This window comes from Papilio polytes, unplaced genomic scaffold (assembly GCF_000836215.1).
Source record: "Papilio polytes unplaced genomic scaffold, Ppol_1.0 DF824180.1, whole genome shotgun sequence".
Taxonomy (NCBI): domain Eukaryota; kingdom Metazoa; phylum Arthropoda; class Insecta; order Lepidoptera; family Papilionidae; genus Papilio; species Papilio polytes.
In genome coordinates, this window is record NW_013525024.1 from 2342053 (window position 1) to 2362023 (window position 19971).

Genomic DNA, 19971 nt, shown 5'->3' on the forward strand with positions numbered 1-19971 from the left:
GCGTTCCTCCGCCGTACATACGCGCTCGTGCTCGCTCGACTCCGGTAACGACTTGCCGTCCGATGACGACCAGTCTCTGTCGCATCTTTCCGAGTGCGACGCTCAGGAACAGATTAATATTGCTAGTGTGAAATATAAAAGCGACAACGATATACCTTTAGATCCGTTCCTTATTGACGATCCGCGTATACTTCCACGTGAAAAGTTATCCGTTAGGTCGGACGGCAGTTTTTATAAGGAAATCAAACGTGCGCTCGGTTCTCGAACTTCAAGCCAGGAGTCGAAGAGTGATATTTACGAAAAAATATCTAAAAGTAGTGCTGAATCGAGCAAAAAATCTCGTGACAGCGTTTATCATACCGATAGTAAGAAATCGCGAGAAACGTTAAAGAGCAAAAGTTCCGACAGATCTGGTTCTAGGACTTCTAGTCAGGATTCTAAGTCAGATTATTACGATTGTAAAAAGAATATCTACGAATCGGAAGACCTCAATCTCCGACGTCGCAGCATTACGAGTATTCAGAACGCTTATATCGATCCCTTTGAACCGATTTCGCCCTCCTCCAGTCCAGAGGATTCGGGTAAAGAATTCTATGACACACAATCGACTTTCATTGGTATGGAAAAACCGGAATATAGAGAAAAAACTATTTTTGACAAATCTCACGAAGATTTAATCGCTAATCTTGCAAATTCACCTAACTTTTATCACATTCCTACTCCGTACTCAACATTTCCTAGTAATAACAAGCACAAAGAACCAAGTCCTATGCATTCAGCAAGTTTGCAAAATGTAGAGTTAGATCAGTACGCTCAGTATTCGGATGTTAGTCCACCGAAAAAATCTGATGAATTATCTACCGAGGAGGAAGAAATGCATCCTCATGTAACGCACATTTGGCCAGAAAAAATAGCTGGTCTAGACACTGAGATAGATAACAGAGCTGCTAAAATACATAGTTATCAGCGTCGTAGGTCTTCTGAAACTGTCTTTAGCTTTGATAAAGAAAAGATTGAGTCTTTAACGCGTTCCATTAGCAAAGAAAATAATACGTCTCATCTTGTAAAGGAATCTTCTAATGAGTCCGATGTAAACGTTCGTGTATTGCCCGCTATGGATAGCATTGAGTACGCAAAAAATAAGGCTAAAGCAGCTGCAATGCAATCTGGCACGTCGACGATACTACAGTCGGAGTTCGATAAGAATATGCGTGGCAAAGTTCATACACATCTTGTTAGGAAAGAAAATCTAAAAGAAGAACTCATGGCTAAGACTCACTTTGATGAGTATAACCCTAAATTAATTTTGGAGACTAGCTCTAGTAGTCGTTTAGCGGACACTGCAGCTCCGTACACTCATCCGACAGTTGAAAGAACTAAAAGTGATCCGAATAGTTTAGCTAATAGGCCACGTTTTAGTAGTGTTAACTCTCGTCGACATGTTCTGATGCACCAAAAATCTATTGACCTGACTCCTGCTGAGTCTAGTGACGAAGATTACATGTTCCGTCAAATACCGAGTGCACCCCCGATCGCTACAAAACGATCGCACTTTGAGTTACCATCTGTACATCCAGACCATGTGCGCTCTCCCTTTGACTTACCTAAGAATTATTTTAAAGAGTTCGATGCATTCAAAGCGGGCTTTAATGATAATAAGAAAATTGACGATGGTTATGATATTCCATATGTTTTACATAAACGTCATGTAATGAACGGGACAGCTCCGTCTCCATTAATAGATAAGAGACAGCCTCCGGATATAATAACTTTGCCTCCACAAAACGGACGGCATGTAGTCACAGCACATCCCAGATGTAAATACCATGATCATCCAAAATCACCTAGATCGCCAAAGTCACCCAAGTCTCCCAAATCACCTAAATCACCCAAATCGCCGAAATCGCCAAAATCTCCGAAATCTCCGAAATCGCCGAAATCACCAAGAACTAGCATCCAAGCTGAACATAGTTCAAAATTCTTGGAAGTTGAAAATCGAGATTTCTTATTTACGCAAAACATTGATTTATCCAAAATCGATCCCATTACTTTAGAAGTTGATAAGAGCGGTCAGTTAAAACATGTGCCGAGTCCGAAACGCGATATCAGTAAGAAGTTAGACCCTGTTTTACTTGAAACGTTGAATTCAAAATTAAGCCAAATTGAGAGCGACTCTGCAACGAGTTCCAAAACTGACAGTATTAGACAGGAAACCCAATTTTCACATGACATTAAATTTGCAATAAACGGACGAAATGTACAACAGCCACCAATATGTAAAGATCCGAAGCCATTAACAGCTGCAGAAAAATTACGAGCAGATATTAAGTCGAAGTCTGAGAAAATGCCACCAAAGAGAGTGACAAAGGGGCGTGGTACTGGCAAAAAAGGAGTAGGAGGTAAAATTAAACCGAAAAATAATAATAAAATTAGGATCACTTCATTCTCTTCTGACGACGAAAGTGTTGATTCAGATGACGTTTTTGGAACAACTGAGGCTGCTCCAAAGTTAGAATTCTCACCACCACAATCGCGTAAAGAATTAGAGCCTATTTTGCAACTCGAATATGATAAGATAACGTCAGGTGCTTGGCATAGAGGTCAAACTATGAGTTCAACTGAAATAGAAGGCTCTCCACCTCAATGCCGTAAACTAGCAGAACTTGAAGCAAAATATAATCCTCAAATTCTGGATTGCACTAGTGGTAACGCTACAGAATTGAGACGCATTTCTGAACGTTCCATTTCTATACCGAGTTCCGAGGACGATGTTGGCATAAAAGCACCAGAAGTAAAACAATTAAGTAAAGAAAGTTCTACTTGGGAGTACAATGAGAATATTCCTTCGCCTATATTAGAGAGCACTGAATTTCTTAAATCAGATGATGAACATTTAGCGGATATGGAAATACAAAAAGTTACTGGCATTCGAACACAGTCGGAAGAGAAAGGCGAAATTAGTCAACCTGATAAAAAAGATTTTACCAAATTGGACGTTAAGAAAAGTTTACGTGATGAATTAATATCACCTATGTTACGCAAAACTGGAGGTACTCCGATACTTTTCGCCCATGCAAGGTTAAATTTATCAGAAGGTTCTGTCTTTTCGCTCCAACGTCAAAAGGCAACGCAAGACTCTCCAACAGCTAGTAGGCGAGCAAAAAGCTTAGATACACCTGTTATACAATTACACAGGCTTCCACCAATGAATGCGTTTTCATCTAAAGATGATACGGTAGAAGATGAGAACGAGGAAGCTATCATAATGGAAGAAAAACCACTCACAGACGATAAGACAAAAAGTAGTATTAAGAAGGATACAATCGATAAGATTGAAGAAGTAGAAGAGGAGCAATCAGTTGAAACACCCCCTGAAGTCAAGTCTGTTTTAATTGACAGTGAGGAATTGAAACTTTTAGACGATCTTGTGGAGCAAAGGCGTCCTAGATCGTTTAAACGACGATATGACTTAACCAAGATAAAATCTCAGGCTAAATCACCTTCGCGATCGCCAATGAATAGGTCGCCATTATCTCGGTCGCCAATCTCCAAGTCCCCATCCAGGTCACCAACTTCGTCTCTTAATTCTCCAAGAGGCAGTATTAGAAAACTGTCAGATTTAAGTGAAGACCAAATTGTGCCAGATATTGAAAGAATTAAACGTAAAGATAAGAAGAAACTAACTTTAAAGACGAAACCAGAAGATAAACAGAAAATAACCAGTAAACTTAATAAAGGTGGGTCGCTTGATACAAATGCCACCAAAGTGAAAGCTTTGCAAACACAAAAGTCATTACCATCATCACTTAAGGAACGTCCAGATTTCTTGACTGTACCGCCCTTAGACATCACACGCGCTAAAAGCCAAGAACTAGATCAAGTTATGAAAAAAGTGTCTAAAGAGAAATCAAAATCGTTAGAGAGAATGGAAGTAAAACGAAGTGGTAGTAAAGAAAAAGAACGAACTAAGTCACAGGAAGAGAGCGACTCCGAAATTGCAAAGCGTAAAGAAAAACAACAGATGTTATTTGAAGCTGCTTTGAAGCAAACAAAAACGCTTATAAGTCCTGTCAAAGATACAATGCCACCATTTCCGACACCAGAAGATAAAATATTGGTCAAAACTGAAGGCGATAAAATTATTATTGAGACAAAGATTAGCAGCAAAGCGGAAGATCACGTTTTTATTGCCAAGTCACCCAAAAAACTTGACAATAAATTAGGAGGCAAAATAAGCAGGAGTTTTGAAGATCAGAAAACAACGAAAGACAGTAACGGTAAATTAAATAAAAGCATGGATGATAAGTCTAGCCAATCTTTAGAAGACAATTTTGATGACCTTGCAGCACTTCAAAAATCTCCAAAGACATTATCAAAGAAGCAAGAAATAAAACAACTGATTGAGGGCAAAGTGGTATATCAAAAATCTCACCCTAGCGTGAAATCAAAAAGTTTAGATCGTAAAGAAGAAGCACATCTTGAAGCCAAGATTAAATCGAAAAGCTTGGACAGGAATTACGTAACCCCACCGTCTGCAATAATGGAAGAAGGTTCGAATAAAAATTTTAAACAAGAAGTAGTAACTGTTGATGTCCATTCCAATGCCAAGGATGAGTCAGAAGTAAGTGTAAAAGAGCAAGAAAATAAAGAAGTTTCTCCTTCTCACAGTTATAAAGAAAGAACTGAAGACGACTCATCAATGGAATGGATGACGAATTCTCAACATACAATTATAGAAAATGACACTCAAACTATAATAATGGAGCGGAGAAAGATAGACATTTATAACAAACAAAGACAAAGTGAAATTCAAGAGAGTAAGAGCAATCAAGATGTTCATAGTTTGCTAGAAGAGAAAAAACACGAAGTACAGCGTTTAACTAGTGAAGAGGAATCTCTGACAGAAGTAAGTGAATTAAAAGTATCAGATGAAAGTAATATGTTAGGTTTTTCTTTACCATACATTGATGCCGATAGTTCGTCAGATCAAGATCAGGTTTCGAGAAAGGAGAAAAAAACTAAACTGTATCGTGGTAGAAGCGATGACACTGGATCGTGGATTACGGTTGATTATGAGGAATATACTGCAGATACAGAGCTCCCGCTCTCTGATACAAGTAATAGAACCAGTAAAAGTAAGAAAACGCTAGATGCACAGAGTACGTTTGAAGAATCATCTGCGAGTCTAGTAGAATTTTTGAAACACGAATCTATGTCTCAGCTGTGTTCGGAATCTGAAAATGACCGAGACATTAAGATAAAAAAGGAGCTTTCAAAATCTATGGATTTAAATCTTAAGTTTAAAAATAAAAACAAAATAATTGTAACTCCACCTCAAGAGAACAGTCCTACTATAGAAAATTTACCGTTTATTGACGCTAGCACGTCAAGATCTATACAAAAGTCAGAGTCAGGTGAACAAACTGGTAGCTCGGGCAGTGCAAACGACATTTCACCTACTGAACATAAAAACGACCAAAAAACACTATTATCCGCTAAGTCTCGACGCAGTGAACTACTTAAGTTAAGTGCAGAGCGATCGAGAAGTTCTGAATCTACTTCTTGGACGAGTATTGAAAAAGATGTGAGCCCGTCAAGCGCTAATATTAAAGGAAGCTCCATAGACGACGAATCAAGTGTTAGTTGTTCGATTGCTAGACCTTTAGGTATTTCGCAGGATATCGAAAAGTTAAATAAAAAGGATAGGGAGTGCCTCGAAGAACTAAAACAAGCCATGGAATACGGAGAAGAGCATTTAGTTTCCCACCACACATTATCGAGCGATCATTCCAAGTCTAATTCAAAATCTCCTTCCCCGATTCCGGAGCTAGGACGTATCGAAAGCCCACGCAGCCCATCCAAATTAGGCACGAGAAAGTCCCCAACACCGACCTTAGAAAAACAAGGTCCAGTAGACTCTCTTAAAGGGCCTACAGATTCGGAATCTAGTTCTGAAAGTATTGATCGCACAGTAGAACAGTTATCTAAACCAAACATACGGAAGAGCGGCTTAGAAAAAATTGGTAAATGTGTTATTGAAGAATCAGAATCTAGTCAGTCTGCAGCTTCTAAAGCATCAGATATACGGAAAGATCTCGAAAAAACGGTCAAAAAAACAAAAATAGCTATAACTATATCACAAGAAGATCAAAATACTACTATTGATTTTGACGATGATGGTAATGTAATCACGTCTTCGTTCGAAAGAGAAATGATGAAGAAAAGAGCTTTGAAAGACACTGACCAAAAGAGCTCTTCTAAGTCAAGTATCGACACCACGACTACTACTACACCTTCAAAGGGATCCCTTAGTGTAGATGATTCATCATCGAGAAGAAAAATAAGACTTGATGAACAGAAAAGTTCATCTAAATCTAGCATGGATTCAAGAGGGTCACTTAGTGTCGAGTCTAGAGGTTCATTTGAAACTACTGAGTCTACTTCTGGCTCCTTAGGGGAAGCCTATCGTCGAGGAGAAGAGCTTAAACCAACTTGGAGACCCTTCTTTGGCGCATCAGGAAGTGAAAACAGTACTAGTATTGAGGAAGCTTGGATCCCTCAAGATCACGAAGGCTATGAAAGCCTTACAGTTAACAAGGATGTATTCGAGTACAACAATCAGAGACTTCTAGATGACTTTCAAACATTTTCCAAAAACCCACCTTTGTCTGCAAATACGTCCAAAGATTCAACAGAAGCTGACTTTACGGATGACCTTAATGATTTCCCCGTGAATTTCTTGTATCCAGCTACTTCTTCAGCATCTACAGATGTAGTAATCGGATATGGTCAAAATTTTGGCCGTACTTTGTCTCGTATATCAGAACGAAGTACTGCATCTGAAAAAACTAGCGCTGATGAAGATTCGACAAAAGCGTGCTCTCGATCTGAGAGTATCAACGAAGAATCATTAAATTCTAGTGACCATCAAGCTAGTCTCAGTTCAGATCCACCGAGCAATGCTAACGTCGCGTACATTTCAGACACCGATCGCAGAACGTCAGCTGAAATGCCAGATATACCTATTGATCAAACTAAGATAAGTGAAATGTATTCCGAGTCCAAGAAAGAAGCTGATAAAGCGAGTAAGAAAGTTGAAGGCTCGCAAGAAACTAAAAAGTCTACCGATGACAGTCCGTTAAAAAAAGGTAAAACAAAAACTACGTCGAAACAGTCTTCTGCTAGCGAAAGTCAGGAATCTGAAGATTGGCCGCTTCCAGAATTACCACCCCAAGCTGTTTCGAAATGTGAATCTTCTGAATTAAGCAGGAGAAAATCAAGTGATTTTGAAGATTGGCCCTCACTTCCGTCTAGTTTACTAGAAACACCAAGAGTAGAAAAAGTTCATATTTATTATATGAGCAATGAACCGGAGCAGGCTATGAAGGTCACTATTCAATCTGAAAGCTCAAAAGATAATTTAGAATCGGACGATGATAGCGATACTTTAAATAATGACGAGGATTTGGAAAGAGATGTACAAGAGTCGAAATCCGAAAAATCTCCAGACAAAACAAACAGCGACTCTTTACAAAAAAACGTTAAAACTATTCCTTACGAACAGTCAGCATATATGGTCGAACCACTGGATAAACACGATGAATTTACCTGTCTTAATAAAGACGTTATACAAAACTACGATAAGTCATGTTTAACCGGCACGTTAAGTAAAGCATCTTGCCTCATGGGAGACGCGGGTTCGTGTTGTTCCCGAGCAGAAAATAAATCATTTAATGTGAAAAGTAATATAGAAGATAAGGTTATTGTGAGTCAGCCATTGAAATCACCAACAAATCATAGCCCAATTTTCGAAGACGAAAATATGTACACTGATGATGTTTTCGGTGGAGATAGCAAATCTTTATCTCCTGATTTTGACAAAGGATTCTCGCAAATAGGCACTCAAAAGTTTTCATGCGGGTCTAACAATTCGGACACTTCTATCGATGATCTACTTTCTCAAACTAACGCCGACGAGACAGTCCGCGTAGTAGCTAAGCTTAGTACTGGCAGTGCGGGTACTTGTAAAAGATGTAGTCATAGTAGCCATTCAGAAGAGGAAACCAGTTCTTTTGGCACTGACTTAGATGGAACTGTTAAAATTGGTTTGCCCCCGAAGAAATGTACTCATAGTTCTCATTCCGAGGATACGTCTATTTGTTTGAGTATTTCAGAATGGTCGACGGGCACAAATACTGTTCGTCAATATGCTAATCTTTCTGCTTCTGAGAGTATATCTGCGATATCTATTCCGAAAAGTGATAAATCTGAAAATGCGAATTCTAAGTTGTTTTCGTCTTCTAAAGTCTGTAAAAAATCCGAACAGAAATCAAAGATAGGCTCCCAAGCAGAAGGTAGCTCAAAGAGCAGTAGTATTGATAAAAGTTCGGAAAACATTAAATACGATAAATTATGTAGTTCAGAAACTACGATTTCCAGAAAAGGTATAGATAGTAGTTCGGGGACCAAGAGTGATAGTACTTTAACGCTAGCACAGTCCATATCCGAGTGGTCAGCGAGTACAAGTCACACTCTTGTTGCCACAGCTCGCGAAGATCAACAAGAGATGGACGAAACAAAATCTGATAGAACTTGCGTTAAAGACTTGCCTTCTGACACCGAAGATAAAGTTGAAGAGGAATCATCGATTCCTAAATGTGAGTCGCCGATTAAACCGGATGACGTCAAAGAACCTGTTCTTAGATTAACAGCTTCTTATACTGGAAAACATGATAAATCTTCCTCAATAAGCTACAGTGATAAGTCAGATAAATCCAGTTCCAGCTCATTAAGTAGCTTACAAAAACATGCCAATGGTATTTTTAGATTTGATCAACGATTACGAGCATTCCAACATCCACAGGATAAAACACACGAACGCTATTCTAAAGCTCCACCAAAAAGTTTAAGTTACGAGGAGCAGACGCATAGGTATACAAAACCAACAATGCGTTGTCAAAGTGAAGATAGCGATTTTAAACCTTATTCTATTGAATCGCAACCAGAAATAGATATCGATATGCCTTCTCAGCTGTATAGCCAAGAAGAAAAGCATAGCGAACGTTATCAAAGCCAAGAGTTCTCTAATATAATACGAGAAGATACTGGCAATCACTTCAATCGAACCGACTTTAAGCCTTTGGCAAAACATGCTAGTTACGATGACAAGACATTGTCAAAAAATCAAATAAAAGAATATAAAATATCACAGCAATATCGTACTAAACCTAAAAGCTGGTCTTTCCATGAACATTATTTGGCTTCGTCGTCGGAATTACCTATAATTACAGTACCAGAAATACCATTAGTACATAAAGAATTGCAAGAGAAAAGATCTAATGAAAGATCTGGGAAAACTCCGCTTTCGAGATGTTCCCCGTATTATTCTAGCAGCCTTAGTTCCGAGTCTCCACCCATACAACCATTAAAAGCGCCTGTCAAAAAATCTATTTTGGTTAGAAATATTTCCTTAAAAAGCCCCCCGAGTGGCAATGATACAGATAGTTCTTTAGACGTTATTAGGGACCCAAGGGAGAGAATGAAGACATTTAGGCGAAAGAAACCAGTCGCGGGTGCACGCAGAAGACATGAAAAAATTCAAGATGTGTTGGAGGAGGATTCTACCAAAAGTCAATGCTCTTCAGAAAGCGACAAGCTTCAAGGGGCAATGTATTTGACTGTTGAAGAGAATTTACGGCGAATTGAAAGTTCTGAATGTTCCGATAGTTATTTACCCGAAGTAGAGTCGGGGTCTTCTGAAATGTCAAAGGGCAATTCCAAAAACTATGATATTCAGGAGTCAGTTAGTTACTCTGAAGATGACGAACAAGCGGACTTTGCGGCTAAATATAAAAGTATCCCATACGAGCCACAGAAGTTCCCTATCAGTATAACACCTGTAAAGTTTCAAGGATTCGGATCGTCTGCCGATGAGGACGAAATGGGATTTCCACGTTTTGATCGCTTAGGTCGCCTACGTCATCCATATCTTGATTCACAAGAACCATCGTATGTTCCCGATGATAGTCCTCCTAGAACTTCGTACTCTAATAAGAGCAGTCGTCAGTCGTCCCTCAAGAAAGCTAAATCTTCGCCGATGTTTCGGCAATCCGAAGACAAATCTGGCGAATCTTCTAGCCAACACCAGTCTCGATCGAAATTTTACCAAGAACAAAGTGATAGGGACGACTCCGACGATTATGCTTATCCTATTGACACTATTAAAAGGGCTCCGAAAACAACCAAATCTGGTAGTTTCATGTATGAACGCGATTCAGTTGCCTATTCGGATTCAGAGCTTCCCCAAGATAAAGACGAATACGAGGAATACAGGGGCAGTCCGTATCCGGAGCGTTACGAAGAGATGGAAATGTTCCAAACGCAGGAATGCTATCCACAGTACGAACACGACGTGCTGGAGCGCAGAGAGGGCAGCGAGGAGCGATTCGCGAGGGATTTGAACCAACGCTTTAGCCTCAATAATGTAGAGAGATTCTATTCTAGTCATTACGTGGACTCGCAGGCCTCCAGCGACAGTCCCGAGCAGAAGTTTGACGTGTCGACGCTGCCCCCGCCGCTCTGCTCCGACGATGACAATGAATAAAAGTGATTTCACTATTTTAACAATTCCGTTGCGACTTGTCTTAAACTTTTTCTGCGATTCATAATCTTATATTCTAAATAACGCAATTAATCGTTGTATTAAAATTCTATTAGAATACTTATATTAAATATATTGTGTCACTTTGAATTATTAGAAAAAAATATATAGTGCCAATCCTAAATAGCCGTGAACCCTTATATCTTCCATGTATGCACGGACTTACCCGTAGGTTATTAAGTATTTAGATGTAGTTAAAAGTGTACTGATCTCTATTATTTAAATCATAGTTTATATTGCAAATGGTTACACTATATTGTGTTATATGACTAGAGCTGAAGCTTGAAGGCAATATAAAAGGTACGTTTATGAATATTTAGTGCCAAACGCCCCTCTACAAACGTTGATTACATAGGTATTACACGTTACATTTATTCTCATATATCTATAGTCCACTCATTACACACAAACGCCCATGTCTTACGTACATTTAATAATTCCGCAATGGGATGGGTGTTAACTTGTGTATTCCTTAATCTTTACATGAAAATAGTGTTATGTAATGTAAAGGCTGTGATTTACTTTGTTTTTTAGGATCCAAGATCTATGTTTTGCTTTAGTTATATTATTAAAATATAACATTACCAACATTATTCTTTTTATAAGTGTTTTTTTGTTTAATATTGAAATATATTCGTGCCAAATCTGCTCAATTTTGATCCTCACGATGTTTTTAAAAGGTTTTCTTATATGTATGTTAGCCGCAAACAAGATTTTAGTGTTTTATAAAATTGATCATCGAATATCTAGAATGGAGTAAGCTTTAAAATCCATATCATTGTTTTGTTGATTTTTCATACTCTTACATAAAAATAAATATTAAATTACTCTTACTGTTATTTAGTATATCAATAAATTATCACTATTCAGCACATTTTAAGTGTGACACGAAATTGTTTTCCGCACATAAATGTAATGCCTGGCTTGTTAAATCGGTTTGAATTTTTTCAATTATTAATCACATAAAACATTGATTATCTAAGGTTTGTATTTTTTAAATGACTTATACACATTTCCCAGATGTTGCGTGTCTTGTGAAACAAACAGACATAGTTAGGTGCAATTTTTGTAGTTCCGTTTCACTCAAATTATACATGAAAGACTAGGACAGCATTCTACTAGATTATTTTATTTCTAAAGTTTTATCTTATAATGTTATAATGAGAGTTCTTCAACCGTTACTTCAATTTATTTTTATTTGTTTTTGCGTAGATAAATAAATATGTTGAGATTATACAATCCAATTTATTGTTATACGTGTCGAATATTGTAATAATTTAATAGCGTCAAGTGTTATAAGACTGCAAAGAATGTTATGTTCCCACTTTATTCCTTACAAAATATTATTATCTTTAAATTCATCTAGAGTAAATGTTACGTTGTTAATTGTTATAAATTTTATTAATATTTCTATAATGTTTATTTGGAAATAATCAATGATTACTATCCAAGTCAATTGAACACAAATATAAAACGTAAAATCCTTGCTCAATACATTATGTTAAGGTTTACATACGCACATTTTCTCGTGAATTTACTCCTTTGCCTGAGGATAATTTAAGTATGTAGCTGAAGGTACAAAATCTAAGCAACTAAACTATATCATGTGTACTTTGTGGCATTAGTTTTATGTGTTGTCGTTTAAAATTTAATTTTAAAGGTAAAATATATTTATGTATGATGATCCACTGTTGTGTCGAAAGGAACGTTTTCAAATATTCGAATGGTCGCGTTTATGCCCTTAGAAAGTCTGTAGCGAATGTTGTGCCCACTACAGACGTTCAATTTTAACTGAAACCTCGTATCAGTTAAAACAGTCAGTACTGAGAGTCTAAAGCTGGCCTTAGGCAGGTTAGATGTCACACTTGTTTCGGTATTTTTATTACTATTTATGTTGACCTGAAGCGGATAATAAAATTCGATCGAGGATAAATCAATTCACGTTTGTGGAATAGTGTTTTAACCCTATGTTATCGGTGAAGGTCGAGCGAGCAGTATGTACGGGAGAAACGTTCAGTTACATTCAGATAAGTATTATGAAGTCCTAGGCGTTTCCAAACAAGCTTTCATTCCCCCACTGGCCGCGGTGTTCAATTGAAACTGGAAGTAATAAGTACGGAGTCAGCGTGTGGAAGCAATTTTAGACTATTAGGTGTAAGAGGTTGGCTCCTCACTAGTTAGTGCAATAATCGTTTATAATATAATTATTATGTAATGAAATCCTTAGATTTTAAGTACTTTGACTTTTCGATTGAAATTGTACAACCCGAATAGACTGTAACGTCGTTATTGATTTACTTCGTCGCGTTTAAATATTGTTTCTCAAATGTTTCGAATGTTACTTCCTTATTGAATTTATATGTAAGTGTACGGTACTCATGCAATACACTACTCCTTTAATGCGGGGGCTAGTTACATCAATAAATAAATATAAATTATACTGTATTTTATTCGAATCGTTTTACCTATGGTTTATAAGCTGCCAGGAAGTAACATGTAAGTGTCAATTTAAATAAACGCCTTGTTAATTTTTAATTTATTTTTTTATTTAATTAATTTATGATTTCAGTTATGTTCTAGTTTACACATGCCTAGATACTACACATTTTTATGTCTTTACAAATTTACTTTCATTGTTTTTATTGTTATATTTTTGTACTGTTGCATGATGATTATGTTATATTGTTTTTTTTTTGTTTTCAGAATTTATAATTTTATAAATATCTAATGCCTTCGTCAATTTGAACATTATCAGAAAACATAATGATTTGGACTTCGATCAATCGATTGATTCGTCAAATTGACGTGGGCTGAAATGTTAATCAATATTTTGACATGTTTGTTGGTTTACAGAGGAGCTGTCGCCGGAGGATGATGAGCGCACGGTGTCGTCTGCGAGCCTGTGCATGTCGCCGGGGGCGGAGCCCGAGCGCGGGGCGGCGCCGCTCTGCTCCTCCACGCCCTTCGCCCCGCGACTCACGAACGGCTACGATGTCCTCGACAACCGCGACAGAAGGCACCTTGACAGCTGTGATACTATCAACGGAAATGTCAACGGTAAGTAAGAGCGGACTGTTTGATTGGATAAAGTTTCGAAATAAAACACCGTTTTTCATTTTTCAGTGCATATAGTATCAGAATCGACAAATAGCATGGATGTGCTAAGTGGAGGTGAGAGTGACGCCGGCGATACGCTCTCTAGGCGGAATAATAACAGGTAATCTTTATTTTTGACCGACTTCCCAAAAGAAGGTGGTACTCAATTCGTCTGTATGTTTTGTGTGTGTGTTACGGCATAACTCCGCCGCTAGTGGACCGATTTTGTTAATTCTTTTGTATCCGAAAGGTAGTGCTTGCAGGTGGGTCCCATTTTGTTTAATTTTTTGAGTCAAAGACTACGGCGTAATTAAATAGTTTATCTCAAAATCGCGTGACGAAAATTCTAGTCTATTTTTATTTCTTTGCTTACGTAGCCTAAACTATAAGACACACAAAAATGATATCTGGAAGAATTGTAGCCCTTTAAATTTGCTAAATTAAAGTCCGTGATAGCATATAGGTTGTCGCACAATAACTACTCTTCATTAAAATATCGATTGTTATCAATAAGAAAATTAAAGTTTTTTTTTAATAGTTCGCTTTATAAACTGAATGTGTATTATCTATGTATCTGGGCAGTATATCATCGCGCATCGCGTACTGCAGCGAGACGCAGCGGCGGCGCGGTGACGTCACCTACTTCGTGGCCAAGGAGCTGCTCATGACAGAGCGCACATACAAACGGGACCTAGAACTTGTCACAGTCGTAAGTTTGCAATATCTTACTAATAAATGCGAAAGTTTAGATGGATGTTTGTTAGTTTGTATCGTAAACGGCTTAACGGATCTCGATGAAATTTGGTATAAATGTAGTGGATTGTCTGGAACAACACATAAGCTACTTAATTTTTTTTTTAATTCAATGCGGAGGGAGTTGCGGAAGAAAGCTACTTTCTATATATTGTTCATACTGATAGCGTTGTTGTACAAATTTCAAAGATGTTTAAGGTGAATTCATATTTAATGAATGCGTAGCTTGTAACGTATAACAAGCGTAGAAAAATTCATGTGAAAAGGTTCAGCCACGCATGAGGAATAGTGTCAGTTTACTGTTGAATATTAGACCTTTCTTAAAGTTTGCAAATAAGACTTTCAGATATCCGTATACTTTAGTAGGCATTATTTGTGTGTATAGACGTGGTCCCGACACGTGGGCCGTGTGGCGAGCGCCGGCGCGGAGGGTGCGGAAGCGAGCGCGCTGGCCCGCGGCTGTCTGGCGCTGGAGCCGCTGGCATTGCCCGCTGGCGCGCTACTGGCACGACTCGACCGCGCACTCGCCACAGCACCGCACACTAGAAACGGTACGCAGTTACTCATTGTAGGTACAGTCGTGGAATGCCGCGGTGTTATATTTACAGAAATGTATTCAACGATGTTTTCACGCAATATTTGAATGTATTTAATTATGTTTCAAAGAGTTCCAAACAAGTTTCGAGTGCCTGCTGACCACCTTTATGCCGCCGTACTATGATGGTACCTTTTTACATCTTGTATTAGTGCTGTAGCTATTTTATGTAGATTAAGTAATTTTTGTTACATGACTACTTTTGTGTTGTAATACAGTTACTAGATTACTTTATAAAGTGTAATTTCCAGTATCGTAGTTTAAAATACAATCGATGTATCCAAAGTTTTATTGTATATTTTGTATCGAGTATGCTAGTCCAGTAACCTAGTAGATTTACATCTCGGTCGTAAACGTCGTTGGTAATTATTTTTTTTATGTATATTTTCGTATTTAACGTGTTTTTTTTTATAGTTTAAGCTAAAAATTCTCTGTACTTATTAGTTGTGTTAATATGCTCGTATGTTCACTTTTAGTCTTTTAGTGTGTTAATATTTTTGTTGTTCTTGTAGATAACGAGGAGCCGGAATATAAGAAGATAGCAGATATGCTACACGATTATCTGACGAACATATACGATGTAAGCAATTTTTTATTTTATGCCGCAGAAGTACAAGTGCACGTATACGCCCTGTACGAACACATACATGGGCGTATATCTCGCACACTATATACTTAATTGACCGATAATTTCAATATATACCTATATACTTATTTGACTGTAAATTGTCTGATAACAATCCGATGTGTAAAATTGATGGAAACATCGGATTTTGTTTCCTTATCTGACAGTGACGTCATGTTTAAGCTATCTGAATCTCTATCAGCCAATAGTGGGACAGGCTCTAAATGCTTGTGGTGACGTTATGTTTAAGCTATCTGAGTCCGTATCAACCAGTGGTGGGAGGCTCTGAATGCATGTGGTAACGTCATATTTGTGCTATCTGAGCCTCTATCAGCCAGTGTTGGGAGGATCTGACTGCGTGTGGTGACGTTATTTGAGCCTGTATCAGCCCGTGGTGGGCTGTGAATGCGTGCGGTGGCGTGATGTTTGTGCGTGTGAGGCAGGCGTACGAGCAGTACGCGCTGGGCGCGGGCGCGCTGGTGGCGCTGGCGGAGAGCGCGCGGCGGCGCGGCGGGGCGGGCGCGCGCGCGGCGGCGGAGTTCGACGCCAGCTCGCCGCTGCCGCTGGCCGCGCTGCTGCTGCGCCCGCTGCACCGCGCGCTGCATCTGCGCAGACTGGCGCACGGTACGCTTTACAGTAGCTGTACATTCGGCTGCAAATATTTATATTTTAACAAAAATCAGATACCTGTGTGTGCTTTTGGTTTCAAAAAACATTAATTATGCTGTTGAAACACTGCACTACTACATAAATCCACTAGCTTTCGCCCCGGCCTCGGTCCGCGTGGAATTTAAAAAAAAATACTGATTTGTTCAGCAATTTAGAATAAAAACATTAACATACATGCATCCATCCATCTTAACTTTCGATCCTATAATATTAGTAAGATTCTTGTTGGCGATGTAATTGCTATGCCTACTCGCTGTTACACGTGCCGCCCTTGAATGCACCTCGCGGCACGTGTAACCTCGGATGACCGCGGCCGCCCTGTCGTCGCGCGCCGCCGAAGTACATCCTTTGATGTTTCTTTGGCAGCGCGCGGCGAAGGACGGCGGTCTCTTTGATTTAACAACAACTAATAAAATCATGGCACGAGGCAGCAGTTATTGAGGTCGCGGCGAAATATAAATAGACAATATTTAACTTATTTGATGTCCAGTATTTTGAGAGCAATAAAGGCGTTTTTATTTTATCATACAGTCCACTATAATTCTCTTCGAAGTTAATCGGCTTTAGGTATCCTTTTTTTAAGTTTTTATTGTGTGCAGAGCTGTCTGTGGGCGGGTGCGGCGGGCGCGCGCGCGCGGCGCTGGAGGTGGCCACGCGCATGGCGGCGCTGGCGCTGCAGCAGCTGCCGCACGTCGAGAACCACAGCGCGCTCTGCCAGGTGCAGAGAGACATCACCGGTCAGTAAGACATGCGGCTTCATCCGCATGCAATTATAAAAAAAGTATTCTTATATTTGTCGAATTTTCAATTGAAAATGCCTAAATTCAAATGACAACGGTATTTGACATTAGATAACAATTACCGTTACCATAGCAACCTTGCTCCCTTAGAGTTGTCAGTTTGTTGTTTATGGTCCCTTTCCAACATGGATTTTTTTCCATCTAAGTATTCCCTAAGTTTAATAGCTTGAATATATGTAGCCTAAAGCGCGTAATCACTATAGGGCTTTTTAATAAAATAAGACGCATTCAAAAATATGCTGTGATTTCTGACATTTTACGTGAAGAAGTAGTCTGTGCACTTTTATTATATTAGGGTTTGAATTACGAGGTACAATTCATGTGTCTTATAGACTAGGAGTTAACTCAATTACATGCATTGTGTTAGGTTACGACAAGTTGCTGGTGGCGGAGCGCGAGTTCATCCGGCTGGGCTGTCTCTACAAACATTCCACTAAGGGTCTGCAGCAGAGGATGCTCTTTCTGGTACCATTATATTCCTAATGTCAATTAAATAAATATTTTCTTGTTGTATTGTATGAAATAAGATTATTTACTTTTGTTACAGTTTAGCGATTTGTTGCTGATAGCGTCCAAGTGTTCTGTGTCCCAGTTCCGCGCGCACCTCGCCCTGCCGCTGCACTCGCTGCAGCTGCTGCCCTCCGACTTACCCAACTCCTTTACTCTCTCAGGTATAGAGTAGTATACAAGGGCTGGCATAGCAGCAAATGCATACTACGTACAGTCGTGGAAATTCGCGGTGTACCACTTACAGAAATGTCTTGTTCTTTGCAAGCTTTGTCTATTCTTATAAATAACTGTTGCTCGCGACTTCATCCGCGTGAAATTAAAAAATATAACCTATGTTACCATCAGATAAATTACCTTTTTAACCGTGAAAGAATTTTTATAATTATCCTAGTAGTTTTTAAGTTATTTCTATACGTCCAAATATTTTTTTTTTTTTTGCGCAAATGTAGCCAACTGATCTTTTTTCATACATACTCGTTTAATAATTGAGTTGTTATGAATTTTTGTAAATGTATATATAATGTTTCTAAAATGTAACACCGCCAGATTCCCTGATTGTACGTCAGTTGGTCTCAATGCCTACAAAACGTTTCAACAAATATACAATAGAAACAGAACACCGCTAGGTTCCACGACTGTACGTCAGTTGCTACCTTTTTCCTATTAATGTGTATTTATTACTTATTTTAGTCCTTGGCTACTTAAAAACAGGAATCCTAGTTAAGTAGTCAAGGCAACTGATTTATGTAATTAACATTAGAGAGGAATAAAGATATTCTTATTCTTATTATTTTTGTACATGTTAAGGCGAGGACACGTGCGTGGTGCTGAGCGCGGGCGGCGCGGGCGGCGCGGCGGAGCGTGCGGGGTGGTGCGACGCGCTGGCGGCCGCCATCGAGCGCGCGCGCGAGCGCCCCACGCACGTCGACACGCAGCTCACAGCGCCACACACGGACGGTGCTACACATAGCTTACTAATTATTATAACGGGCCGAATTATTGATACTTATTAATATTAAAGTTACTGGAAACTAATAATTTTGGATACTTTGGATATATGTCAAGCGGCAATAATGACTAATGACAATTGTCATTGAATGATGTGCTTTTTTATTATAAAATCAATCGGTTAATCTCTGTTAATGATTGCAATTCGATTAGTATGTTGTGATATCAATTAAAATGGTGGTCAACTAAGGATAGTGTTTCTAATGTTACGCGATTGTTATTTCATTATCTCCGATATCCGCACGCCTACAATGGAAGATCGTTACCGTGTATTCGATTGTCATCGGAATTGAATTTTACAAACCGCTCGTCGATCCAACAAATGCGAAAGTTTAGATTGATGTTTGTTAGTTGGTAGCCTAAACGGCTGAACGGATCTCGATGAAATTCAGCATGGACGTAGAGGATAGTCTGGAAGAAAACATGGGCTACTTAGTTTTTTTTTAATTTTACGTTAGTATGTATTTAATTAATGTTTGGTATATTGTGCAGAGTGCAGCGGCGCGGGCGCGGGCGGAGCGCTGACGTTCGTGTGCTGGCACCGCGCCGCCTCGCTCACACGACAGCATCTCAACCTCGCCATCAGAGTACGTACATACATGTAATATATCATATCTTGATTCTGAAGTTTCCGCTAAGTATTCTGAGTTTTCCTATAAGTTAAAGAAGTAAATTTAAGAAGTAATTTAAAAAAAATTATTTTGCCTACAATTTTCTTATTTTCTAAACAAACATACAATACGTACATAAAAGTGTATTTTACTATATTGTTATGGTATTTGTGGTTTTAGACTCAGTTATCTGGCTACCTGCTCCGCAAGTTCAAGAACTCTCACGGCTGGCAGAAGTTATGGGTGGTGTTCGCAGCCTTCACGCTCTTCTTCTACAAGAGCTGGCAGGATGAGACACCACTCGCCTCATTGCCACTGCTGGGGTAAGCTATTATAAATTTTGAATATATTAAAAGCAGCTTTAAAAATTGAACTATATCATCATATTATAAAGAAAATATTTTTATATGTATTGAAATAACTCAAAAATGTAAATAATTCTTTCACTATAAAAAAGCTTCGTTATCAGGGATTACTCAAAGGCTATCTTTTTTTTTATTTTTTATTTCCGTACGGAGGAAGTCGCTAGCAACAGCTTGTTTGATCTAGTTATTGAAATGTTTAAAATGTGGGAAACAGTTAATTAACAATTATTTATTACTAGATACACTGTGTGTGCGCCCGCGCCGGAGGACGGCATCGAC

General features: G+C 38.7%; 2 protein-coding genes across 2 annotated transcripts in view; both read left to right on the forward strand.

Annotated features, from left to right (window-relative positions):
* LOC106111021 overlaps window positions 1–11487 on the forward strand; it is a 37583-nt gene extending 26096 nt beyond the window's left edge. Inside the window, exon 13 of the mRNA XM_013292986.1 lies at window positions 3–11487. Coding sequence (XP_013148440.1) covers window positions 3–10603 — 10601 coding nt within the window. The 3' untranslated portion in view covers window positions 10604–11487. The remainder of the gene's footprint in view (window positions 1–2) is intronic.
* Window positions 11488–13127: 1640 nt separating this feature from the next.
* The window catches only part of LOC106111022 (FERM, RhoGEF and pleckstrin domain-containing protein 2-like), a 7449-nt gene continuing 605 nt past the window's right edge, over window positions 13128–19971 (forward strand). Inside the window, exons 1-14 of the mRNA XM_013292988.1 lie at window positions 13128–13149; window positions 13514–13717; window positions 13784–13877; window positions 14339–14465; window positions 14895–15060; window positions 15176–15232; window positions 15617–15684; window positions 16173–16353; window positions 16998–17135; window positions 17566–17663; window positions 17746–17869; window positions 18516–18665; window positions 19209–19303; window positions 19508–19650. Of these exons, the coding sequence (XP_013148442.1) occupies window positions 13128–13149; window positions 13514–13717; window positions 13784–13877; window positions 14339–14465; window positions 14895–15060; window positions 15176–15232; window positions 15617–15684; window positions 16173–16353; window positions 16998–17135; window positions 17566–17663; window positions 17746–17869; window positions 18516–18665; window positions 19209–19303; window positions 19508–19650 (1667 nt within the window). The remainder of the gene's footprint in view (window positions 13150–13513; window positions 13718–13783; window positions 13878–14338; window positions 14466–14894; window positions 15061–15175; window positions 15233–15616; window positions 15685–16172; window positions 16354–16997; window positions 17136–17565; window positions 17664–17745; window positions 17870–18515; window positions 18666–19208; window positions 19304–19507; window positions 19651–19971) is intronic.